The sequence below is a fragment of the Scyliorhinus canicula genome, chromosome 10, assembly GCF_902713615.1.
Source record: "Scyliorhinus canicula chromosome 10, sScyCan1.1, whole genome shotgun sequence".
NCBI classification, from domain to species: Eukaryota; Metazoa; Chordata; class Chondrichthyes; order Carcharhiniformes; family Scyliorhinidae; genus Scyliorhinus; species Scyliorhinus canicula.
In genome coordinates this window covers 153455483-153483272 of record NC_052155.1, presented here as the reverse complement: position 1 = coordinate 153483272, position 27790 = coordinate 153455483, and the positions used below count along the sequence as shown (strand labels likewise).

Genomic DNA, 27790 nt, shown 5'->3' with positions numbered 1-27790 from the left:
GATTGGAACAACTGATCATCTGATAGGTTTCTGGCAATTAAAAAGGAAATGTGCATCTGCCATTGTTGTTCACAGGAGTGGACTGGATTGAGGTGCTGCCACTTACAGTTGAGAGTTGTGCTAGGAATCCACAACTCTGAAGAAGGAGAGGAGTGCTGCTGGAAGCTGGAGCTGCAGGCCATTCCTGTACACTCCTGGCAAAGCTGGTACAGCCATCCATGGATTGTTTTAATATAACTTCCCACTAATTCATCAGGAAATCGGCTATTTCTACTGATTTTCATTTTTAAACGAGCAAATGCTTTTAGCTGATCTGGAGGACTCGCATTTTTTCCCCCAACCAAATAAACTCTTGGACTCAGCCCCAAGATATTGTTGCTTGCATCACTTCCCGTCTCAGAAATGACAGTCCGCTCCAGCTTTCCTGTCCATGCATCTGCACACTGATGCGTTTGTTTCTTCCACCTCCTGTGTGTTTTCACCTGATACTATTGCCTCTCACTCTCATCAGTTACAGAGAAGACAAGTGAAATGGAAATAGAAAAATAACAAAGTTTGAATGAAAGGAAAGAAAAATGAATTGGAAAGATATAGGAATGAGAGAGAGAAATGCAAGGGAGAAAGGTGACTGGGGGGGAGGGGGGGGAAGAGAAGATGTTGAGTGTGCCAAATGACCAGCTGAGTTATTTAATCTGCTGTTCTATATCAATCAGCTAATTGTTTTTAACTATCCTTTTTTAAAATAAATTTAGATTACCCAATTATTTTTTCCAATTAAGGGGCAATTTAGCATGGCCAATCCACCTACTGTGCACATTTTTGGGTTATGGGGGCGAAACCCACGCAGACACGGGGAGAATGTGCAAACTCCACACGGACAGTGACCCAGAGCCGGGATCGAACCTGGGACCTCAGCGCCGTGAGGCGGTTGTGCTAACCACTAGGCCACCGTGCTGCCCAGTTTTTAACTATCCTGACTTGCAGCATTACTTTCACTCGACTAGTTGTTACCCAATTGTCTGTTCGTTGGCTTACAGTCATGTTGACGTTTGTAACTGAAATGTTTTATTTCCAGAATCTGTGGTCCTCGACATGGTGAGACTGTCATAACAGAAATTGACTGGGGTAAACGCTGTGTTGACAAATTTGACATCATTGGAATAATTGGGGAAGGAACTTATGGACAAGTCTACAAAGCTAAGGACAAAGATGCAGGTAAAATGATAGTCTTTGCCATGGTTCATTCACTGAAATTTTAAATTGCGTTTTTAAAATGAGAATGTTCATATGAAGGAAGGAAACAGGGTTAATATTTCATGTCACTGACTATTTGTCTTTGCGAAAATGCTCCCTGAACTGCTGACGGTTTCCAGCACTTTTCCCTTTTAGTTGAAATTTACAGCACCTGCAGTAGCTTGATTTTATTCTGTGCATGTAAAGATCAGTTAGCACCTTTTGTTTAATTTTTATAGTGGTTAACGTAATATTCTGTTCCACTCCATCCCACGTTAGGGGCCTCTGTGTTACATAGTACTGTCCAAGAAGTCTTTCATAAGCATTTTGACCTTGAATGTTACAAGCTTGAACATTTCATTTTCCTCTCTGCCAGTACCTACAGCTGTATCTCTCCATGGTCATTCTTCCATTCTGGCTTTCTCATACATAGACAAGAGAGCAGCATGCAAAACTATCCTGAGGCCTCGGCCAGTTCCATTCTGCAGCAGGCAAACTGTGCAAATGTGGCACAGATTGAAAGACAGGTCCTGCCTTGATCTGTTTTTCTTCATCTCGTTGATATGTACAAAATCTGGAAGTTGCTATGTTAGTGTTAGAAGATGCAAACCAATTTGTATAACTGTACAGCACAATTTTGGGACTGCCTATATTGCCCCATGTTTGTACACGTTATATAAATGACACTGGTGTTAGATTACACTGTTTTACTAGTCCATCTATATTTAGAGGATTTAAAAGCAAGAGTCCAGTGGGCTTGATTAATACTTTCACTGCTTTGGTTCTGTGTTTTTTCAGTGTATCAAGGAGTGATGTTTTGTGTTTTTGTTCAGACTTGTATGTACTGAGTTTTCCATGTCTATCCAAGTGAGAGGCAATCAGTCCTGTATTAATTTTTTTCCGGTTTCTGATTTTTAGATTTCTTTTTGTATTACATGCACCCTTAAAAAGTAATTCAGCTTTTTTTTCTGATTCTTTGCACCTGCTTAGTAACACAACAGTTGATGGTCTGTAGTAAGAAGTAATTATTGCGCATATCACATTATTCAGTCTACAAGTCATGCCCATTAGTCGTTTTCACCTATTATCAATTTAGCACTGCTCCATGTAAACATTTATTCTTTATCCATTGACTATGTTCAATGCTACAATAGTCATAGTCCTGTTGAAGTGTGTAAATTAACTTAATGTTGCTTGACTTTTATTTAACTTAACCGTGTCCCCTCTTAGTATTCTTTACTTACTTTAAGGCAATGGACAAATGGATCAAGACTGTCAAAAATAATGATTTACGTTTAGTTTCCAAGAAATAATGGACATCTTGGTGTCATGCTTTCATATGACTCAGTTGTTCTGGTTCTGACTTTAAGATCTGTGACTAAAGGCAGACTTTAGTATGCCAATTTTTGTTGAAAGGAACATGTTTGATTTGCCTTGAGAGGTAATATTACCGCGAGTTTATTGATATAATTTTGTTATAAGAACAAAATAGTTTGCTGGTTCATCCGGTCATTTCTTGCAAATGAAATGTAAACCATACCTACAAATTGTCAATTTAGGTCCATCTGCCTGTTGAATTTTACCTTGAGGCAGTCCAAAGTCTCTAAGGCAAAAACTCTTCGCAAGTGGAAGAGTAATTCTGGTGGTTTCCTATTGCCATCTCACACTTTTTATCTTCAGAATAATCTCTGCTAGGTGTACTGCGACCAAGGATAAATAGCCCGTTGCATTGGGACAAAACATTTTTTCTGGATAAGAGTAAAGGGGTCAAGGTGGAGGTAACTTGAAGTTGTTGAACTCGGTGCTTAGTCCCGGGGCTGTAATGAGCCTAATCAGAAGATGAGGTGCTGCTCCTCCAGTTTGCATTGACCTTCACTGGAACATTGCAGCAGGCCAAGGACTGAAATGTGTCCATAAGAACAAGATACCAGGTTGAAATGGCAAGCAACAGACAGGTTGGCGTCATGCTTGTGGACTGACCAACGGTGTTCCACAAAGTGGTCACCCAGTCTGTGTTTAGTCTCCCCAATGTATAGGAGGCTGCATTGGGAATAGTAAATACAGTAGACCAAATTAAAGGAGGTGCAAGTGAAATGTTGCTTCACCAGAAAGATGTGATTGGGGAACCGTGAAGAGGACCTGCAATTGCAAGGGAGGTTGTCGTGGGATGGTGATGAGGAGTTGGGGGTGATGTAAGAGTGGACCAATGTGTCATGGAGGAACCGGTCCTTGTGGAATGCTGACGGTGGATATGGGGAAGATGTGTTTCATGGTGGCAACATGCCAGAAACCCAGTTGAGTGACCTGTTGACCACTGGTGTGGTTGGGGGTAGGGATTCTCTATTAAGGCAGACACGTCATAAGCCCAGTTTTCAACGGTGGCATCATCAGAACAGATAACAGATGTAGTGGAGACTTAGAAACTGGAATAGAGCCCTTACAGGGAACAGGGTGTGAGGAGATGTACAATGGGAGTGAGTGGGCTTGCAATGAATATAGGAGGTCAGTCACAGTTTCAAAAACAAGTCACAAGACTGAGTAAAGAAGCAGTCAGGAATGGCAGCTAATGGCAAACCATATATTGATTAAACCAGAAGAGAGAAATAGTAAATGGGTGAATAAAGCATCAGCACTGAGGGACAGGTTAGAGTGTATGGCCACATAAGAGTTCTATATACAAATGCATGGAGTGTAAGGAATAAACTAAGTGAGCTGCAGGCACAAATTCAAATAGGAGATTATGATATAGTAGCCATCACTGAGACATGGCTGTGGGATGGTCAGGACTGGGAACTTAATATACCAGGTTAGAAGGTTTACAGGACGGATAGGGAAAATGAATAGGTGTTGTGTATAGACCTCCTGGTAGCAGCTTGGAAGTACTGTATAAGATTGTATAAATTCAGAAATTAGAAGTGTGACCCAAAGGCAAAGTATTTATGGACGATTTTAATTTTAACATAGATTAGGAGGGGCAGTCAAACACCTGTCAGAAAGATAGTGAATTTCTGCAGTGTGTTAAGAATAATTCAAACATCAATTATGTCCTGGATGCAACCGGGGACAAGCAATATTGGATTTAGTAATGAGTAATGAACCGGATTTAATTAGTAGCCTAATCATGAGCGAACATTTATCAAATGGTGATCATAACATGATCAAGTTCAATGTAATGTTTGAAAGTGAAAAGCGCAAATCAGCGACTAGAACTTTAGATTTAGGTAATGCCGACTTTAATGAGATGAGACGGAGACTGACCACAGTAAAGTAGAAAAATCTGCTAATCGGTAAAACAACTGAAGAACAGTGGAAGATGTTTAAAGGAACATTTTAATGCAACACACAACCAGTTCATACCCCTGAGAGATTAAAGTTCCACTTCAGAGAACAAACAGCCAAGGACAACAGCAAAAGAGAATGAGGGACAGTATAAAACTAAAAGAAACAACTTGCAAAAAACAGTAAAGATCTACCAAATGGGAAAAATGCAAAGACCACCAAAGGGCCATATAGCAGCTTATGAGAGCTAGTAAAAGGGATTATGAAAGGAAGCTTCCAAGAGGCATCAATATCAATACAAATGTTTATAGTTACTTAAAGGGAAACTGGGTGGTCAGAAGTAATGTTGGCCTGTTAAAGACGGAAAGTGGAGATATTGTCAGTGACTATGGGAACATGGCATACATGTTGAATAATTACTTTGCCTCAGTATTTAAAGTAGAAAACGATAGCTTGCGAAGTCTCGAAAAAATTAATAGTGGATCATGGACAAGGTCTAAATAAAATTAACACAATCAAAATATTGATAATGAGGAAATTAATGGAACTAAAGAGTGCCAAATCCCCAGGACCTAACGGTTTCCCTCCCGAGGGCCAGTAAGGAAGTAGGGGAGTACACTATGGATGCCCAAACTATAATCCTTCAGAGTTCCTTAAACTCAGGATTGTCCCTCTGGATTGGAAAATTGCTCACTTCACTCCGTTTTTAAAGAAGGGCGAAAGAGGAAATCCAGGGAATTACAGACCAGTTAGCCTGTCTATAGTGGGGAAATTTTTGGAGTCTATAATTAAGGACAGGGTCACTCCACACCTCGAATATGAGAGCCAGAGAGGTGGCTACGGGTCAGGGGCTGGTTTAGCAGTGGGCTAACAGCTGGCTTGTAATGCAGAGCACTGCCAGCAGCACGGGTTAAATTCCCGTATTGGCCTCCCCGAACAGGCGCTGGAATGTCGCGACTAGGGGCTTTTCACAGTAACATAATTGAAGCCTACTTGTGACAATAGGCGATTATTTTTATTATTATTATTAACATCCAACAGGTTTGTTTCAAACACTGGCTTTCGGGGCACTGCTCCTTCCTCCGGTGAATGGAGAGGTATGTTCCAGAAACATATATATAGACAAATTCAAATATGCCAGACAATGCTTAGAATTGCATCCAGCCTGGCATCTTTGAATTTGTCTATATATGTGTTTCTGGAACATACCTCTCCATTCACCTGAGGAAGGAGCAGTGCTCCGAAAGCTGGTGTTTGAAACAAACCTGTTGGACTTTAACCTGGTGCTGTAAGACTTCTTACTGTGCTCACCCCAGTCCAATGCCGGCATTGCCACATTATTATTTTTAAGGTAGTGGACATGAGAAATGTCTATGGGTGCATTTTATATGGACTTCCAGAAGGCATTTGATAAAGTCACACATATGAGACTATTAACTAAGGTGGAATTGAGGGCAAATTGCTGATTGAACCCGGGTCCTCGGCGCCCTGATGCGCGTTAACCATTGCGCACCCTGCTGCCCTTGGGTGGCATTGTAGACCATGTAGATGATGACATTAAATTACAAATGTAAGCAAATGGGAGTTTATCCATTTTTGACCAAAAAAGTATAGATCCGGTTATAGTATGAAGCTAAATTCAGTGGCTGTCACCTGAGGGTTCAGGGGCATAAATCTTTAAAATTCCACGAATTCCAGTGCAGAAAGTAATCAAGAATGTTAATGGAGTGCTGGCCTTTGGAGGACTGGAGTATAAGGATGCAGAGGTTATGCTAAAGCTTTACAAAAATCCCTGGTTAGACCCCACTTGGAGTACTATGAGTAGATCTGGGCACCACACCTTAGGAAGGATATTTTGGCCTTGAAGGGAGTGCAACATAGGTTTACAAGAATGATACCTGGACTTCTGGAGAGATTATGAGGAAAGATTATACAAATTAGGCTTGTTTTCTCTAGAATTCAGGAGGTTAAAGGGTGATCTGACCAAAGTCTTCAAGATATTAACAGGAAAAGAGTTGATAAAGATAAATTGTTTCCACTGGTTAAAGATTCTAGAACCAAGGGCGGCGCGGTGGTTAGTACTGGAACTACGGCGCTGAGGACCTGGGTTTGAATCCCGGCCCTGGGTCACTGTCCGTGTGGAGTTTGCACATTCTCCCCTTGTCTGAGTGGGTTTCACCCCCACAACCCAAAGATGTGCTGGTTAAGTGGATTGGCCATGCTAAATTGCCCCTTAATTGGAAGAGAAATAATTGGGTACTCTAAATTTATTTTTAAAATATTCTAGAACCGGGGCATCGTCTAGAAATTAGGGCCAGAATATTCAGGAGAGAAATTAGGAAGCACTTTGACACACAAAGGTTGGGAGAGGTTTGGAACTCTTTTCCACAAATGGCATTTGATGCTAGATCAGTTATTTTTACATCTGAGATAGATAATTTTTTGTTAACCGAAGGTATTAAGGATATGGGCCAAAGGCAGCTATATCGAGTTAGGCCACAGATCACCGTGATCTCATTGAATGGCGGAGCAGGCCCTATTTGATTGAACTACCCCTGGTCCTATGTCTTATCACCAGAAATGTAAATAGAGAGATCAAGGAAGGGAGTGAAAGGCAGAAATTGGAAGCAAAATTGATCAATTTTTCCAGGTCTAGATGAGGGTAAGAAGTGACATTGGTACAGTTATCGATGTAACAGAAAAAATGTTGTGTGCGTGGGACTGAGAAGGACTGGAATAAGGAATGTTCCACACACCCCACAAAAAGACGGGCATAACTTGGGCCCATGTGGGTACCCATAGCTACACCAGTTTCTCTGGGTTATGGGAATTCTACCATAAAACCTTTAGCCACTCCATGCAGATGTGTACAACCCTGTATTCAGACATATTATACACTCCACCTGCTGGGGCTGTCTGAAGTGCAGCTCAGTTCCTTCTCCTGACTCCAGTATGAATATTATTGCTAAGCCAAGGGTTTATTCCTACGGTCTTGGTAGGATAACCCAATTACAAGCATACAACTTTACTCTTGCTATATTCACCTGTAGATGTGCCAAATTACGATGCCTGCTGTTTGGTAGGGTTTAAAAGCGCCTGTTTATAGGATATTGGCACCACTGACATGGCAGCATTTATTGTTCATCCCCAGTCATAACTGACCGTCAATCACATGAACTGAGTCATAAAGAGGCTTCGGTAATCAAAGATTCACTTTCCTGGAGCACAGCGGTGGACATTGGACTTTTCTTCCAAATAAATCAGAAAGCTTTATTGTCAGTTTATCTGATACCAACCCAAAATTGAACATATGTTGGATTCAGCTTCACATGGAATTATAATTTGCAAGCTCTGGGATGCGAACCTGCGACAATAACTATTCATTACTCCAGATGCACTAAAGTATGTTCGTAAACTGGAGAGGAGAAAGTGATGGGAAAGAATTAACTTGAGCAAGAGTAAATTAAATCAGTTTTGTAAAACAGCAGTTTTTGCTTTATGGGCAGTATATCGGTTTTAAATTAGATGCGGCCATGCTGAAAGTTTATGGATTAAACTTCTAATTGTTCTACATTTGTTTTCAGGTGACATGGTTGCTTTAAAAAAAGTCCGCTTGGATAATGAAAAGGAGGGTTTCCCTATAACTGCTATCCGAGAGATTAAGATACTACGGCAATTGCACCACTCAAGCATCATAAACATGAAGGAAATTGTAACGGACAAGGAAGATGCATTGGATTTTAAAAAGGATAAAGGTATCTGGCACCATCATTGTTTAGGATTTGTAAATATTTGGGGGACCGGTTGGTATGGTTTGTTGGAATACTGTCTTAAAACTGAATCCAACCCTCTCATTCCTAGTAATGTATGACATAGAAGCAGGCTTTTTGGTCCATTGAGTTCATGATGAGCAGAGCAATCCAGTCAGCCCCACTTCCTCACTTGATCCACTTAGCCCTGTGTGTTTATTGCCTTCAGCCATGCATAGAAATTTGTTTTGAAATCAGTGATTGTTTCCACTTTCACCACCTGCATGGTCAGTGTGTTCCAGGCCATTGCCACTTGCTGTGTAAAAATGTTCTTCCTCACATTATCCCTGCATCTCTTATTCAAAATCTTGAATCTGTGTCCCCTCGTCCATGTACCATCAGCTGATGGGAAGAGTTTTTCCTGGTCTGTCGTATCTAGCCTGTGATAATCTCGTACACCTGTATCAAATCTCCCTTCGATTTCCTTTGCTCCAAAGAGAACAGCCCCAGTCCCTGCTTTTGTATTCTTGACGTCTTCAGTTATGAAGCCAAAGTTCTCCTAACCACTATCTCAATATGTCCTCCCAAAGATCAGTGCACGTGAATTCCAGTGTTTGTTCCTGAACAGTTTATAATTATGTCATGAAGTCTGCATTACCTCTCCCTATCTCTTCTGTCAAAATGCATCACCTCGCACTTGTATTAAATTCAATATGCCCATTTATTAGCCACACCCAAGTTCGGTATAATCGTCAAAGATCCATGGCATTTATATATAATGAGAAAGCAGTGGTCCCCGGGCAGCACGGTAGCACAAGTGGTTAGCACTGTGGCTTCACAGCGCCAGGGTCGATTCCCCGCTGGGTCACTGCAGAGACTGCGCGTTCTCCCCGTGTTTGCGTGGGTTTCCTCCGGGTGCTCCGGTTTCCTCCCACAGTCCAAAGACGTGCAATTTAGGTGAACTGGCCATGATAAATTTCCCTTAGTGTCCAAAAAGGTTTGGAGGGGTTATTGGATTACAGAGATAGGGTGGAAGTGAGGGCTTAAGTGGGCCGGTGCAGACTTGATGGGCCGAATGGCCTCATTCTGCACTGTATGTTCTATCACTGACCCACCCTCACATCCAAAAAAAATCACATTGATCTGGACTCGCTTCTTTCTGTCTTTAAAGCCATTGTTTTGGTTCAGTTGGATACTGACTCTTATCCCATAAGCCTACATTCATTCAATTGCATTTGATCTGAATGAATGCAGCAAGAGTCTCGTGTTCGGTCTAAAATAGATTGATGCAATGCCATTGTAGCAATAAGTTACTTTGCAAGTTTATCTTCTGATTTCAGGAATTTCCTTTTTTTGATTTTTATAAATGAGAAGTGTTTCTCCACAGGTAGTTTATTTAGGATACTGGTCACTTGTAGTAGGTTTCAAATATACATACAGTCACTTGAATATCAAGCCATAGCAAGGAATTCTTGAGTTACTGTGTCATGATACAACACAGTAGAAGAGCATTCGATCCACCATGCTCGTGCCTCTTTGAAAGAGCGACCCAATTAGTCCCATTCCCCTATTCTTTCCCCATAGTCCTCCAATTTTTTCTAAAGTATTTATCCATTCCCTTTTTCTTTGTTACTGTTACATTAGCTTCTACGAATCTTTCAGCCATTGCATTCCAGATCATAACAATTTGCTGTGTAATTTTTTTCTTCTCTCATGTTGCCTCTTTTATCGCAGTTATCTTAAATCTGTATCCTTTGGTTACCTATTATTCTGCCACGAGAGACATCTTTCTTCCATCAAAATCCTTCATGACTTTGAATACCTCTATCAAATCTCCCCTTAACAACCTCTTCTTTGAGATGAACAAACCCAGATTCTCTGTAATTGAAGTCTTTCTTCCCTGGTAACTTTCCAGTGAGCCTGCTCTGCACCGTTTCTAAGATATCCTTCCATAAATGTGGTGCCCAGAATAGGAGCCTGATTAGTGTTTTATCAAGGTTTAACATAACATGCTTTCTTTTGTGCGCAGTCCTATTTAAAAGCTGTTTCAACCTGCCTTGCCACTTTCAAACACTTGTGTATGTACAGCCCTGTTCCTTTACCCCTTTTAAAATTGTACCATTTAGTTTATGTTGCTTCAACTCTCCCTTTCAAAATATAATCCTCCATACCTTGCATTTATTTCACGTGCCTGGTATTCGGTCTGTCATTCTGAAATTTGATCCTATCTTCCTCACTGCTTACTACATTTCCAATTTTGTTATCATCTGAAAACTTTGAAATTATACCCTGTACACTGTAGCCCAGGTATCGATATATTATCAATATATTTCAAAAGAGTAGTGGTCCCAATACCCCTGAGAGACTTCCCTACTGTTTGCAGTGCTCGGAAAGCTAGTGTTTGAAACAAACCTGTTGGACTTTAACCTGGTGTTGTAAGACTTCTTACTGTTTGAAAAACACTGGTTTTCACTCTATTTTCTGTACCGTATACATTACCATAACCATGGAGTCACTGCCTCCTTAATCCCACAGGCTTCAATTTTTCAAACAAGCTTATTGTGCAATATTTTATCAAAGCCTTTTGAAAGTTTGTATATGCAAGATCAACCGTACTCTTGTATCCCTCTGTTACTTTGAAAAGTATGTGTCTATAAAGTACAGCCAGCACTGATTTGTTCCAAGTATATCATGATTGACTAACTCAATTAACGAAGTCACAATTAATTTTTTTCTTGGATTATTGCGTCAAAGTTTACACATCATCACTGTTAGGCTAATTGGCCTTTAGTTTATCACCTTCCCTTTATAGATATGGGTAACACATTTGCAATCCTCAAGGCCTCTGGCATCATTCCCATATCTGAGAACGACTGGAAGATTGTGACCAGAGCTGTTGCACTTTCCACCCTCCCCTCAGCAATGTAGGGTTTACTGAACCGGATGAATTTTATATGCTGCTGACCTTTTTTGTGCTTCCTCTATTTTTGTCATGTCCAAATTCATTACTATGTTCTGCTTTACTGTGACATTGGCACCATCATTACCAAAGACCGCAGAGTAATCATTTGTATCTCAGCCATGCTCTTGCCTCCACAAGATCATCTCCTTTTTGGTCCCGAATTAGCCCCACTTTTGCTTTAGATTACTATTTTACTATTTATTATTTGTAAGGGACTTTTATGTCCTCTTTTACATACAAATTAGGAGCAGGAGTAGGTTTCTCGACCCCTCCCCAAGCCTGCACTGCCATTCAATAAGATAATGGATAACCGCAGCCCCACATTCCTGACTCCCCATAAAAACCTTTCACCCTCTTGTTAATCAAGAATCTATCTCTCTGGCATAAAAATACTCAAAGATTCTGCTTACATTGCCTTTTGAGGAAGAAAGTTCCAGAGACTCATGACCCTCTGAGATAATTTGTTTTCCCTCATCTCGTTCTTAAATGAGCGACCCCGTATTTTTAAACGACCCCTTAGTTCTAGATTCTCTGACGAGAGGAAACATCAACCCCACATCCACCCTGTCAATACCCCTCAGGATCTTAACGGTTTCGATCAAATCACTTCTTACCCTTCTAGACTCCAATGGATACAAACCTAACCTCGCTAACCGTTCCTCATAAGACAACCCGTTCATTCCTGGTGTTAGTTTCATAAACTTTCCCTGAATAGTTTCTAGCACATTTATGTCTGGTTTAGATAAGGTGACAGATTGCCTTGAATTGTTCAATAAGTCCTGCTGCAACATCTTTAATAATGGCTTCTAACATTTTCCTAATGGCAGATGTCAGGCTAACTAACCTGCTTTCTGTCTCCTCCATTTTTGAATAAAGAAATTACATTTGCTCTCTGCCAATTTAATGGTATCTTTCCCGAATCTAGGGAAATTTGGAAGATTAAAAAACCAATGCATCAACTATCTCATTATCCATAGAACCACCACCATGGAGAAGGAGGCCATTCTGCCCATGGAGTCTGCATCAACCCTCCGAAAGAGCACTTTACCTAGGCCCATTCCCCAGCCCCATCCCCGGAATGCTACACATTGATTATAACCAATCTACCTAACCTGCACATCTTTTGACCGAGAGGAAACCAGAGCACCCGGTGAACATGCAAACTCCACATAGATAGTCATCCAAGGGCAGAATCAAACCCGGGTCCCTGGCGCTGTTAGGCGGCAGTGCTAGCTACTGTGTCATCTTGCCGCCCTTCTTTCAAGACCTAAGGGTGAAATCCATCCGGACCTGGGGATTTGTCAGTCGGCAGACCCAACAAATTGCTCAATGCCACTTCCTTGGTGATTTTCATATGTTCTCCCTCCCATTTATAGTTATTATTTATAGTTATTTCAAGAATTATACTTGCGTCATCTATAGTGAAGACTGATGCAAAATACTGTTATATTCACCTGCCACAGCAGATTTTATGTTACATGCTAATCTATTCTCATATACATTCTTTGTACCTTTCATTTTCTTTCTCAGTTGTCTGTATTTTTCTTTTCAGCTTGGATCTTAATGCTAAATTATGAATCGTACATTTATCTTGAACTTTCTTTTTCTGTGTCACTTGAATCTCTATATATGTAATCATCTAGTGCAAACTTGCTTTTGATGCCTTTTCTTTCCCCTTTGTGCGAGTATGTCTAGTCTGTAACCAAATTCCTTTTTTAAAGACACCCTAAAAGCTAACACATAAGAGTGTAGTTTATCTGTCTTTGTTATTTTACAATGTTTTCAACTTGTCTCTCATAGGTGCATTTTATTTGGTGTTTGAATATATGGACCATGACTTAATGGGACTCTTGGAATCAGGATTAGTGCATTTCACTGAAAACCACATCAAATCCTTCATGAGACAACTAATGGAAGGTCTGGACTACTGCCATAAGAAGAATTTTTTGCATCGAGACATCAAATGCTCCAATATTCTACTTAATAACAGGTATTGATTAGCACTGTCTTTAAATGAGAGATGCTCATAAATTGAAATTGCTTTGAAGTTGGAGATCTTCAATTGATGAAGTTTCAAACCCATGTAAGTGGAAAAGGCGTTTTCATTTTGATGCAAACTGCATCTTGCCAGGTTCTCTCAACCCATTGTACAGCAAGACAATATTTTTGGAGTGCATGAAGAAAAATGAGAACTAAGCAAATAATTGAAATCTAACGCCTGACTGAACTAGACTCATTTCAGACACCAACCTACAGAAATTCACTGTTCTTTCTCATTTTTTTTAAAGTTTCTGCACCATGGTGCATTGTAGGGCACAGTTTAGAAATGTTGGTATCTCCGTAATGTATCACTTTCTTATTCGTCAAAATACAGTAGGCTGTGCCACTGCCCAAATGGGCCATGACTCGTAAAAAGGTAACACTTTTATGTAGCTTATTTTGATGGATTCTTGGGTACCTCGCCAGACTTAACTGCTTTCTCTGTCTCTAGTTTACAATCTGGCCAATTGATATTTTGAGTTTTTAAATCCAGGCCTTTTCTGTAAATTAGGAAAAATAGGGGCCCGCACCAACACTTGGGAAACTCCACTCAGGATTTCTCCACCTCTGTATCACTCTCCTAACAAGTACCAGCTGCTTTCTTTCCTTCAGCTAACTTCTCATCCATTTTCAGGTTTTATCTTGAATCCCACCACTTTAAGCTTGCTTCAGTGTTTCCTGAAGACCTTCATTGAGAATCTCTGAAAACCTAGGTCCATCCCATCATATTGCTTTCCACCATCCACTTGGGGTGTCATTTTATAAAAAGAAGCTAATGGGCAGGATTTAGCACTTCTGAAGCTATGAAGGCTCCAGTTCTATCTAGTTATATAGGTGATCCTCTGGTTTCTGCCTGGTAATTCTTTTTCATTAACTTGAGGCTGTAGTTGTCATGCTTAATTGCTTTGTGAATATGAGCCTTATTGGCTTACTTCCAATATAGTGGAATTCTGGCATCCATCAATTCTCAGGATGATGTTAGCCCTTCACAGGTCACATCCTACTTGTTTGTCAGTCACTAAACCAATAATGGACTATCTCCAATAATGTAGGATATGCTTTGAGGGAATATTTTAAAGAAATAACAATTCAATATATTAACTATTTGTGCTCATTTTCCATTTATCCTGTTTTGACAAAATTCTAAGTTTTTGATTCTGGAATGCTGCCCATTGACCTGATGTTCCAACCTCTGCCTTCCCCTCTGGTAGTTATGGCAGAGGTGTATTTGAAATATATTGCACTTTAAACATTTGAATAAGATCGCGTGACTTTGAGTTTATGCAATCAACAACAGAAAGAGAACGGACTTGGTACAGATTTTGGCAGAGAGCAATTTGTGCTTGTGTGTATGCCCAGCTACCTGTGCAGCATGTTGACATGTGACTGTCAGACGTGGTGCCCAAATATGTGCTCTTCGGTGAGGGAGAATCGAACATAAAGTGTGGATTCTGGGGATGGTTCCAAAATCGAATGTTGGCCTAGAACATCCTTGAGTTTGGTTACTGACCAGGAAGAAATCATGCAGCTGGTAACCAACTTATGAGAGCATAATTCCTAAGCACCATGCAGAGGTACAAGCTTTTATTTCTCCTTGCTAAAGGCACCTGCTATGGACAAAACATTTTTGTTGCTCTTCCTGATAACCCCAAACTCCATGTCGGCAACAACTGGTGAGAGTTTCCTTTCTTGATTGTTGTGCAGCCTTGGCCTGAAGGCCTCTTTCTCTCAAACTTCTGCTGAACTTTTGTTTTCTCGGTTATAAAGCACCTTTCCACTACTTTAACTATAATCTCTGTATTCTCGAAAGCCTTATTGACCAGCAAGAAAAATTGAACACAACTGCACTGTTGAAAATTAGCATCCAACAATTGCATTTTCAGAAGACACAGAGCATTTAATTTGTAATTTTGTTAGTGTTATGGGCCAGGGTTTAGAGAACCCCAAAGTGTATCATGGAGTTCACCTGACCCACAACCTTTAATAGATTGTGGTATGGGGAGCACGGCCCACGCTACAGGTGTGGTACAGCAGAAATGGAAAAGTATTTTTTTTAAACAAAACAATGTTTATTCTATGAACTCAAGTTAACCTTTTTAAAACAAACAGTGAACATCTTAGCAACCATTAATTCAAATGCAACCCCCAAAGAATACAACACTAAGTAATCCTTTAAGCTTTCCTTTTACCATCCATAAGACTTAAAACACCTTTTACCAGAAGCACATCAGGTTAAAGTCATTACTGTTATTAGTTTAAATCACCAGGATCAATTTACAGTCTTTATATTACAGATAGAGATTCATGCACCTTCTGGCTGTGGCTGCAGCTATCCAGCTCTGAAAACAAAACTATAAAACACCCTGCGGCAAACAGCCTAAAAGGAAAGTAAAAAGCTGACAGACAGCCCAGCTCCACCCACTCTCTGACATCACTGCAGTACTAAACACTCATTTCTTAAAGGTACTCACTACAGATATTTATATACACACCCATTTCTTAAAGGTGTTCTCACATGACACCCCCCCCCACCCAAGAAAAAAAACCCATCAACTTCAAGATGGTTTCATTTTTCACCTTTTCACTATCCTTTAAGAAATGCACACAGTAAATATACTTTTTTGTTTAAAAATAAAACAACAAACGCAAACAGGTACAATAATATAGTCCATTTTTGTTCTTCCTCCAACTGAAATCCTTCTCGATTGACAATCTCTTTGAACAAGAGGGTCTCTGCACAATCTGTCCATTTCTCTATGCCTCGGCATTTCTCTTTAAAGTCCGATACTTTAGTTCAATCTGATCACAGAGTCCCATGCGATTCTCCAACACATTAGCATTGGTTATCACAGCTTTCAGGCAGTCAAATGCTTGTTGAAAGTCTGCTGCCCATTTATATTTTCGATGTTTCTTGAAGTCCATCAGTGGAGCAATCTTGCTACAAGACTTTTTCACAAATGATCGATCAAATCCACTCATGCCAAGAAATCATATTATTTCCCTTTGTCTTGAGGGTATCAAAAACTCCTCAAGGAAAGTAACTTGGGCTTTTCCAAATATTATACCATCCGGAGTCACAAAAGCTGAAATCTCCTTCGCCCTTTTGGATAAAGGTACCTGCCAGTAACCTTTAAGTAAATCCAGTTTGGAAATAAAAGCTGATTGTCCCACTTTCTCGATGCAATCCTCCAAATGTGGGATAGGATAAGAGTCCGTTCTTGTAACTGCATTAACCTTTCTATAGTCCACACAACCGTTGGGTACCATCTGGTTTAGGTACCATCACTATGGGTGAGCTCCATTGGCTGCAACCCACTTCAATTATGCCATTTTTAAGCATAATCTCAATCACTTTGTTGACCTGTGCCAATTTTAAAGCGTTAAGTCTGTATGGATGTTGTTTGATTGGAACAGCATTTCCCACATCTACATCATGTATAGCCATTTTAGTACTTCCCAATTTATCTTGACAAGCTTGCCCATGTGATATTAATAACTTTTTCAGGTCAGTTCGGTTTTACTCTGGAAGGTAACTCACAATTTATCCCAATGTTTAAGAACATCCTCGTTTTCCAATTTAATTTGAGGTATGTCAAATTCACAATCATCTGGATTTGGTTCGTCATGAGTTAGAATAATCAAAACCTCCTTTTTCTCTCCTTCCCTTTCAAAGTACCTTTTAAGCATATTCACATGACACACTTAGTGAGTCTTCCTTCTATCTGGTGTTTTTACCACATAATTCACCTCACTTAATTTCCTTTCAATCTGATACGGTCCACAAAACTTAGCTTTTAGAGGTTCACCTACCACTGGTAAAAATACGAAAACTTTATCTCCACTGGCAAAACTACGAACTTCGGATTTCTTGTCTGCTACCCGTTTCATCACATTGTGTGCAACTTTTAAATGTTGTCTAGCCAATTCACCTGCTCTATTTAATCGTTCCCTAAAGTTTGGCACGCAATCCAATAATGTAATTTCCGATTTCTCACTCACCAATTTTTCTTCAATCAATTTAAGTGGTCCTCTTACCTTATGACCAAAAATTAGTTTAAAAGGGCTAAATTTGGTTGACTCATGAGGTGCATCCCTAATTGCAAACAGTACGAATGGAATTCCTCGATCCTAATCCTCTGGATAATCGTAACAATAAGCCCTCAACATTGTCTTTAATGTCTGATGCCACCTTTCTAACGCTCCCTGTGATTCTGGATGGTGTGCAGTTGATGTAAATTATTTTATTCCTAAACTTTCCATAACTTCTTTGAATAACCTGGTGATAGAATGTGATCCTTGTGGGTAGTCCATATCTGGTAAAGAATTTAAATAACTCCTCCACAATCTTTTTAGCTGTAATATTATGTACTGGAATGGCCTCTAGAAACCTAGTAGACACATCCCTTATCGTCAAAAGATATTGATTCCCACTTTTTGTTTTCGGAAGCGGTCCTACGCAATCAATTGGGACCCTTGTAAAAGGTTCCTCAAATGCTGGAATGGGTATTAAGGGTGCTGGTTTTACCACTGCTTGAGGTTTCCCTATCACTTGAACATGTGTGACATGATTGACAACATTTAACTACCATATTGATGTAGTCCAGGCCAATAAAAATGTTTTTGGATTTTAGCTCGAGTTTTCCTGATTCCCAAATGACCTCCCACTGGACCTCATGTGCAGCTCGCAACACCTCCTTTCTATACCCTACCGGCAATACCACTTGATGAACTTCTGCCCACTTTTAATCCGCCTGCATATGTTAAAGGTCTCCATTTTCTCATCAAGACATTACTTTTACGGTAATAGCACTGGTATACACTCCGATTCCTCTTCCGTGTATGCTTTCTGATACATCCGTTTTATTTCTGTATCTTTTTGTTGTAACTCCGCCAATTTTCCTGAACTAAAAATATCCGCCTCATCCTCCACCTGTTCTTGTTCTTTTTCAATCATCTGATCAAAAATAGTTTCTGATAATTGCACTTCGACTTCATCTTCACTCTTTGATTTCTCCTCTTGTCTTAACCTGTGACTTTGCGATCTTGTTACTACACAATCCGGAAAAATCCCAGGGTATTCGTCCTTCAACACTTCAGTTGTCTGATTTTCGACTGGCTTATCAACCACAGTAGGCATCACTCCCACCTGCGATCCAGCTATATCATTACCCAAGATAAACTGTATTCCTGAACAAGGTAGTTTCTCTATTACTCCTACTACCATTTCACCACTGTTCACTGGACGTTCCAACCGTACCTTGTATAATGGAACACTACTCCTCTCACCCTGAATTCCACATATTACCACCTTTTCTGTCAACATTCTTCCCAGACTACATAACTCCTCATCTCTTTCCATTAAAGATTGACTAGCTCCCGTATCTCTTAAAATTGTGACTTCTTTACCTGCTCCTCCTGATACACATGAGTAAACTTTACCCACACAAGTAAATTATTTAAAGAGATCTGGCACCTTCTTATCAATCACCTCTTGATCAAACTGGACAATCTTTTGCACCTCCTTCGCTTCACTTGGGCATTCCTTAACCACTTTAAAAAACCCCACTGTCTTATCCTGTTTTACCACATCAGCCTTCCCAGTGCTTTTCTTCAATCACCAACACTGTGACTTTACATGGCCTAGGTTATTACAGTGAAAACATTTGAAACTTTTCATTTCTTTTCCACCCTCCTGGATTTCTTTTTTATTCTGAGGTACACTCTCCTTATTATCTCCCATCAGATCACCTTTGCCACTTGAGTATTTCTCATGTCCCCAGTTTCTATCCCTCACAGGCTGAAACTGATGTCGGAAACCAATCTTTGATTTATGAACTAATTCATAAGCATCTGCCATTTCTGCTGCTAGTCTCGCAGTTTTAACCCTCTGCTCTTCTACATGAGTTCTCACTGCATCAGGAATTGAATTTTTAACCTCCTCCAAAAGTATAATTTCTCTGAGAGCTTCATACGTTTGGTCTATTTTGAAAGCCCTCATCCACCTATCAAAATTACTCTGTTTGATCCTTTCAAACTCCATGTATGTTTGACCAAATTATTTCTTTAAATTTCTAAACCTTTGCCTGTCAGCTTCAGGCACTAGTTTATATGTAGCTAAGATGAATTTTTTCACCTCCTCATACATCCCAGATACCTTTCCGGTAGTGATGCAAACACTTCCCTTGCCCCACCTACCAGTTTTGTTTGAATCAGTAATACCCACATGTTCTGTGGCCATTTCATTTGTTTAGCCACCTTCTCAAATGAAATGAAAAAGGCTTCTACCTCCTTCTCGTCAAACCTTGGCAATGCTTGGACATATTTATATAAATTCCCACAAAGCCTTTGACTATGACGCTCTTTATCACTGTCGTCATCACTATCATCCAACTGTACGTTTCCCTTTACGCCTGCCAATTTTAACTGTCATGTTTCATGGCCATTTTCTGAACTTCTTTTTCCCTGATCCGTATCTCCCTTTCTCTTTCTTTTTCCTCTCTCTCTCTGTATTCGAGCTGCTTTAATTCTTTCTCATGTTCCATTTGTTTAATTTGTAACTGATTTTTTGCCATTTCCAATGAAACATTAAATGCTTAGCCACCGCCATAATTACCTCACCGTTTCACATTTTGTCAGGTAATGATAACTGCAATGTTTTTGCCAAATCTAACAGTCTGCTTTTAGTCTCTGTCCGTAAGGTACTGCGTGTGACCGTCTCCACCCCCAAAAATGTTAGAGTCTCTGAAAGCTAAAATACCACACCTGATAAGCAACCACAATATGCTCACCCCTCACTGTCTTTTAAGTTCACAAAGCCAATCCAATAGATAGACTTTTATCCCCCTCGAGCCCCCAATTTGTTATGGGCAGGGTTTAGAGAACCCCAAAGCGTATCACCTGACCCACAACTTTTAATAGATTGTGATATGGGGAGCACACGGCCCACTCTACAGGTGTGGTACAGCAGAAATGCAAAAGTATTTTTAAAAACAAAACAATGTTTATTCTATGAACTAAAGTTAACCTTGTTAAAACATACAGTGAACATCTTAGCAACCATTAATTCAAATACAACCCCCAAAGAATGCAACACTAAGTAATCCTTTAAGCTTTCTTTTTAACATCCATAAAACTTAAAACACCTTTTTCCAGAAGCACATCAGGTTAAAGTCATTACTGTTATTAGTTTAAATCACCAGGATTGATTTACAGTCTTTAGATTACAGAGAGAGATTCATACACATTCTGGCTGTGACTGCAGCTATCCAGCTCTGAAAAAGAAGCTAACTGCAGCAAACAGCCTAAAATGAAAGTAAAAAGCTGACAGACAGCCCAGCTCCACCCACTCTCTGACATCACTGCAGTAGTAAACACCCATTTCTTAAAGGTCCTCTCACTTCAGATATTTATATACACATCCATTTATAAACACCCGTTTCTTAAAGGTACTCTCACATGACAGTTAGAAAACCTTGCAAAATGAGGCAAAAAATAAAATTTTTAGACATGTGGCTTAAATTAGTTTGCAATTCGTGACTGTTACTATAAGTTTTGAGAAATCAGTTAGCAATTCAAAGTTCTTGCATACCAAACAGCAATTTGTATTTATAAAGGGATTTTAATGTAATAAAATGTTTTGAGGTGCTTCACACATGACCAGTATGATGCTGAGTCACTTAAGGAGATATTAGGTGATACAACCATAAGCTTAGTCAAAGAGGTAGATTTTATAGAGTGTCTTAAAGGAACAAAGTGGGATAAAGAGGCAAAGAAGTTTAGGGAGGGAATTCCAGAGATGGTAGAATGATTAAAATCAAAAAGGCTCAGGAAGCCGGAAATTAAGGAGCACAGATATTTTGGAGGGATGTGGAGCTGATGGTGGTTATAGAGATTGGGTGGGAGAAGGCATGGAGGGAAAACTAGGATGAGAATTTTAAAATTGAGACATTGTTTAACCAAGGACCAGTGTAGGTCAGCGAGCATGGGTGACGGATGAAAAGGATCTGTTGTAGCGGCCAGGAAATCTTGAGCTAAAGATACAAAATACTAAATGTTGATTTATTTTTGGTGACGGTATACTTGTGTGTTTCCATCATGGTCATTTTACACTAGGACCCGACCATCATTTATTTGCCTTACTATGGACTGAGTACATGCTTTAACAGACCATCTTTGAAGTTGACCTTTGTTAATTGACTGCATTTTTGCTAGTTTGGCCGATTGGAACAGGGATATTTATGGCGGGACTGGCCTTTATTTGAATTGAGACATCCCTCATTCTTAGGAAATTTGCTGCTTGGACATTAATCATTTAAATTACTCTTTTGGAACAGAAAATATTGGAATATTTGAATTGTTGGTCCATTGCATTGGTCTCACCCCCACAATCCAAAGATTTTTGTTTTTTATTTTTTGTTCATGGGATCTGAGCGTCGCAGGCTGTACCAGCATTTATTGCCGTCCCTAATGCCCTTGAGGGGGCTGTTAAGAGTCAACCACATTGCTGTGGTTCTGGAGTTACATGTAGGCCAGACCAGGCAAGGTCGACAGATTTCCTTTCCGAAAGGACACTAGTGAACCAGAAGGGCTTTTACGAAAGTCGACAATGGTTTCATGGTCACCATTAGACATTTAATTCCAGATTTATATTGAATGCACATTTCACCATCTGCAGTGGTGCAATTTGATCCTGAGTCCCACTGATCTCTTGGGTGCCGGAAAGTCTTTGCTGTCCAAAACTAACACTGTATACTATGTTGTAGCTTTCAAGTTCCTCGTTTCCCCTGCTTGGCTTAAAGATATATGTCCATTTTGCACCCAAGAATCAAAATGATAAGCAAAAATAAAGAAAACGGCAATCAACAGGAATGGCTGTTACAATGAGGGGAGATTATAGGAAGCTCAAGTGAAGCATAAAAAAAGGGGAATGGACTATTTGGGCATAATGGCCTGTTTGAGCCATATATCTTGTGTAATCCTGTGAATGTGTTGATAGGCACGCTATTGATAAAGGTGTACAATGCTGCTGTGGGACATCATGTAGTTATATATAGACTAGGTAAGTATAGCAGTTTCCTTCTCTAAAGGGCTTGTTTTAATTTGTTCACAGGATGCAAGTGTTGCTGGTAAGGCCAGCATTTGTTGCCCATCTGTAATTGCCCTTGAGAAGGAGGTGGTGATGAAGTCCATGTGGTGCCAGTACACCTACAGTGGTTTTGTGTGGGTGGTGGGCTAGGGTCCAGAATTTTGACCAGCGGCAGTGAAGAAACAGTAATAATACTTCCAAGTCAGGATGGCGTATGACCTGGAAGGGAACTTGCAGGTGGTGATGTTCCAAAGCGTCTGCTGCTCCTTGACCCTCCAGGTGGAAGAAGTTGTGGATTTGAAAGGTGCTGTCGAAAGAGGTGTGGTGAGTTGCTGCAGTGCAACTTGTACATGGACCACACTACTGCCACTGTACGGCTGCTTTGTTGTGGAGGGGGTCCAGCTTCTTGAGAGTTAGAGCTGCACTCATCCAGGCCAGTGCAGATTCCATCACACTTCTGACTTGTGCCTTGGTGATGGTGGGCAGGCTTTGGGGCATCCGGAGGTGAGTTACTCTCTGCAGAACTCCCAGTCTCTGAACTGCTCTGGTAGCTGCAGTGATTATATGGTAACCCAGTTATGTTTCTGGTAAATATTTTATTTTATTTATTTGCTGGATGTGGGTGTCACTGGTTAGGCCAGCATTTGTTGCCCATCCCTAGTCGCCCTTCTGAAGCTGGTGGTGAGTTGCCTTCTTGAACCACAGCAGTCCCTGAGGTGTAAGTGCACCCAAAATGCTGATAGGGAGGGAGTTCCAGGATTTTGATCCAGCTACAGTGAAGGAACGGCAATATATTTCCAAGTTGGGGTGTTGAGTGACTTGGAGAGGAACCTCCAGGTGTTGGGGTACTCGGGCACCTGTTGCTCTTGTCCTTCTCGATGGTAGTGGTTATGGGTTTGAAAGATGCTGCGTCAGGAACCTTGGTGAGTTCCTGCAGTGTATCTTGTAGATGGTGCACATAGCTGCCACTGTTCGTTGGTGGTGAACGGGTTAAATGTTTGTGGAATGGGGAGCTTTGTCCTGGATGGTGTTGAGCTTCTGAGTGTTATTGGAGCTGTACTCATCCAAGCAAGTGTAGGGTGTTCCATTACACTCCTGACTTTTGTGCCTTGTAGATGGTGAACAGGCTTTGGTGTGATCAAGAGGTGAGTTACTCGCCGAAGGATTCCTCGCCTTTGACCTGCTTTGCAGCCACAGCATTAATATGGCTAAATAGGTTCTGTTTCTGATAAAATCCCCTCCAGAATATTGATTGTGGGGGAATCAACAATGGTAATACCGTTGAATATCAAGGGAAAATGGTTAGATTCTTTATTGTTGGAGATGTTCGTTGCCTTGCACTTGTGTGAGGAAATGTTTCTTTCCAAATACCAAGTCAAGTCTGAAAGTTTACTCCATGTACGCACCAACTGTACTGTATCTGAAGGGTTGAGAATGGTACTGAATACTAAAGTAATAAAGGTGATCAGATGACCAGAGGCTGCTTTTCCCTTTGAGGGGGAGAGCTGACTGGTGGTGATTTAATCCGAGGATCACCACACTTCAGGTGAGGGGCAAGGTTGAGAAGGTGGCCTGTCATGAATAACCTCAGCAGATATGGGATTTGAACCTGCGCTGCTGGCCTCACTCTGCATCAGAAACCAGCTGGACCAAGGCTGTAATGGGATCTGAAGCTGAGTGCCTCTGGCAGAAGTCATGGTGAGTAAGTTATTGCCGACTAAATGCTGCTTGATAGCATTGTCGGTAACTCCTTCCCTAACTTTGCTGATGGTCAAGAGTATATTGATGTATTGGTAATGGGAAACATCAAATTTATTCTGTTTGTGGACAGAATAACTACAATTTTCCACATTATCAGTTAGATGCCAGTCCCAGTGTAGCTGTACTGGAACAGCTTGATTAGGGGCATGTCTACTACAGTTAGGATGATGTCAGGGTCCATAGACTTTGCTATATCTAGTGCCATTAGTTGTTTCTTAATATCATGTAGATTGTCTTAAGACTGGCATCAGTGATTCTAGGGACCTCAGGATGAGGTTGAAGATGGTTCTAAATCCTGCAGCCTTGTCATTTGCACCAACGCGCAGGGCTCCCCTACACGGTGCTGAATATGCAATTAAAGGCCTTTATATTTCCAGATCTGTTGAATTTATCTATTAATTAAAAAAATATATTTATATCTCATTCTCTTTTCAGGAGATGTCAATCATAAACTCTTTACAGTGTCTAGAATAACAATTTTTAGAGTTTTTTTCTTGTGATATATGTGTTGTAAAATGTATTGTATTTAAGGTTATAAAATGTTAACTAATTTGCCCATTTAAAAAGATTGTAGTGCATTGTTGGTATCTTTAAAATATGGCTACTAGTACCAAATGCAGTGTTCAAATCACCAAAATAAATATTGATTAAAAGCTGAGGGTTAAGAGCATTTTTAATTGAATGTAATTTTCTTTGCCGCCAGGGGGCAGATAAAGCTTGCTGATTTTGGACTAGCTCGTCTGTACAATTCAGAGGAAAGGTACGTGGCAATATAAAGTGTAACATTTCATATCGGTTTTAAAATGCTGAACCATGTGAAGATAGGTCCTTCAAGCCCGTTTCACCAGTTGTTTAGATTATCGTTGATCTGAATCTCAATTGCAATTGCGGACTTTTGTTTCATATCCCTTGATACCCGTACCTAATGATTCACTCCAGTTTCAAAGAGTTTTGGTCAGTTGAAAGGTACAATCATTAATAAAGCATTAATACTGGAAAATTGAGCTCCTTTGTAATGCAGTAAACTTTAGGTATTAATTGTCAATGTTTTCACATTACGTACATAAGAACTAGGAGCAAGAGTAGGCCACTCAACCCGCTTGAGCATGTTACACCATAGATTGTCTTCAAAATGCAATTTATAAATTAGGGTTAGATGAGGAACTTGGCAAATGTGCCATCAACACTGCAAATCTTGCTTTTTGAATGTCAACTGCAATCTATTTGCTTTGAAGTTTGTCTCAACAGATGTAAGTTCACTGCTGGGATTGTCGTTGCAAACTGGCATATTTCCTTTTTATTTTGCAAAAACGTGGAATGTGATCATTCTAACGTTCGGAAGTCCACATTTTACAGTAAAGATCTCAGGAAACAATCACGTGTAAAAATACTTAACTGGGGAACAGGGAATCTTGAGTTAGAAACGGGAGGTGTATTGGAATCAAAGATTAGTAGACAAAGCAGTAATTTAATGTAGGGCGACTTTCAGTGGGAAAGTGGTTTAGATAGTGAATAGATACATTGCCAAGAGGGGAACACAAATGGTATCCAAAGCTAAAACTACATAACTAAAGGTATAGGGTTTAAAATGGAAAAGAAGGCTTATGATGAAGATACAATTCACAAACTAGAGAACTAAGGTGAATGTAGACAATAGAGGAAATCTGAAAAGGGAAATTGATGGGAAAAAGAATATGAAAATAGATTATTAGCTGACAAAGGAAACCACAAAGTCTTTTGACATTTAAATAGTAAAAGGGCTGTCAAAGGATAGAGGGCTGATTGGGAGAGGCAAAAAGGGAAATCTTAGGTATGATTGAGGTGCAAAATTAATATTTTGTATTGGTTTTCACTATAGATTGAGATACTGCCAATAGGGGAGCATAAGAATTATGAGCAAGGGTAGACCTCGAGTCTACACCATTCAACTGCTGATCTGATTGTGGCTTCAACTCCACTTTCCTGCCTGCTTCCATAAACTTCGACTCCCTAATATCAAAAATCAAACTCAGCCTTGAATTTATTGAGTGACGTAGCCTCCATTGCTCCCTGGGGAAGAGAATTCCACAGATTCTCCTGAGAGAGAAAAATTCTCTGATCTCAGTCTTAAATAGATGACCCCTAATTTTTAAGCTGTGTCCCTAGTTTTAGACTCCCCTGCAAGGCTAAACATCCTGTCAGCATCCACCCTGTCGGGTTCCCTTGGGATGAGATCACCTCTCATTCTTCTAAACTCCAGGAGGGATAGGCCCAACCTGCTCAACCTTTCCTCATAAAATAACCCCTTTGTCCCAGGAATCGGTTAAGTGAACTTGCTTTTAATGTAATTATATCCTTTCTTAAGTAATGGGACCAAACTGTACTCCAGATGTGGTCCAGCTAAGGTTCTGTGCAGCTGCAGCAACATTTCCTTTCTTTTGTACTCTATTCCCCTTGCAGTAAAAGCCAACATTCCATTCACCTTCCAAATAACATGCTGCATCTGCATGCCAACGTTTTGTGATTCATGGACCAGGACACCCAGATCCTCTGTACTTTAAGAGTTCTGCAATCTCTCTATTTAAATAATGTATTGAGTTTTTTATTCTTCCTACCAAAGTGGGTGAGTCCACATTTTCCCACATTATACTCCAACTTCCAAATTTTTGCCCATTCACTTAACTTATGTAAATTCCTCTGTAGACACTCTACGTCCTCTTGGTAACTTACTTTCCTACCTATTGTCATCAGCAAATTTAGCTCCCCTGGATTCAATTGCTTCATCCAAATCATTGTTTAAATTTATAAATATTTGAGGCCTCAACACTGATCCCTGTGGCATTCTATTAGTTACAGCTTCCTTACCCAAAAATCACCCATTTATCCCCTACTCTCCATTTCCTGTTATCTAACCAATCCTCGATCCATGCTAATACGTTACCCCCTACACCTCTTATTTTTTTGTAGTAACCTTTGATGCCTTTTGGAAATCCAAATACATCACATCTAGAAATCCCACTTTATTCCCCTTGCTTGTTACTTCCTCAAAGGACTCTAATAAACTAATCAAATACATGATTTCCCTTCCACAAAACCATGTTGACCTGCCTGATTGTGTTATGATTTTCTAAATGTCCTGTCATTACCTCCTTAATAATGGATTCTAACATTTTCCTTATGACAGACATTAGGCTAATTGGCCTATAGTATCCTGCTTTCATCTCCCTCCTTTCTTAAATGGAGATGTTACATTAGAAAATTTCCAATCTGCCGGAACCTTTCCAAAATTTTGGAAATTTGGCAGATCACAACCAATGCATCTACTATCTCTGCAGCCATTCTTTTAAGACCCTACGATGAAAGCCATCGCATCCAGGGGACTTGTTAACCTTTAGTTCTAGTCATTTTCCCAGTACCTTCCCCTGGTGATTGTTTTAAGTTTCACCCTCCCTTTTACCTCTTGAGTTTGAAGTATTTTTTTACATAAATTTAGAGTACCCAATTATTATTATTTTTCTAATTAAGGGGCAATTTAACGAGGCCAATCCACCTAACCACATCTTTGGGTTGTGGGGGTGAAAACCACACAGAAAAGGGGAGAATGTGCAAACTCCACATGGACAGTGACCCAGGGTCGGGATTTGAATCCGGGTCCTCAGCAGCGTAGTCCCAGTGCTAACCACTGCGCCTCGTACCGCCCCT

General features: G+C 40.2%; 1 protein-coding gene across 1 annotated transcript in view; it reads left to right on the top strand.

Moving 5' to 3' along the window:
- The window catches only part of LOC119972721 (cyclin-dependent kinase 13-like), a 96771-nt gene that overhangs the window by 22997 nt on the left and 45984 nt on the right, over positions 1–27790 (top strand). The window contains 4 exon segments of the mRNA XM_038809933.1: positions 1076–1215; positions 8097–8267; positions 13024–13213; positions 24813–24869. Of these exon segments, the coding sequence (XP_038665861.1) occupies positions 1076–1215; positions 8097–8267; positions 13024–13213; positions 24813–24869 (558 nt within the window).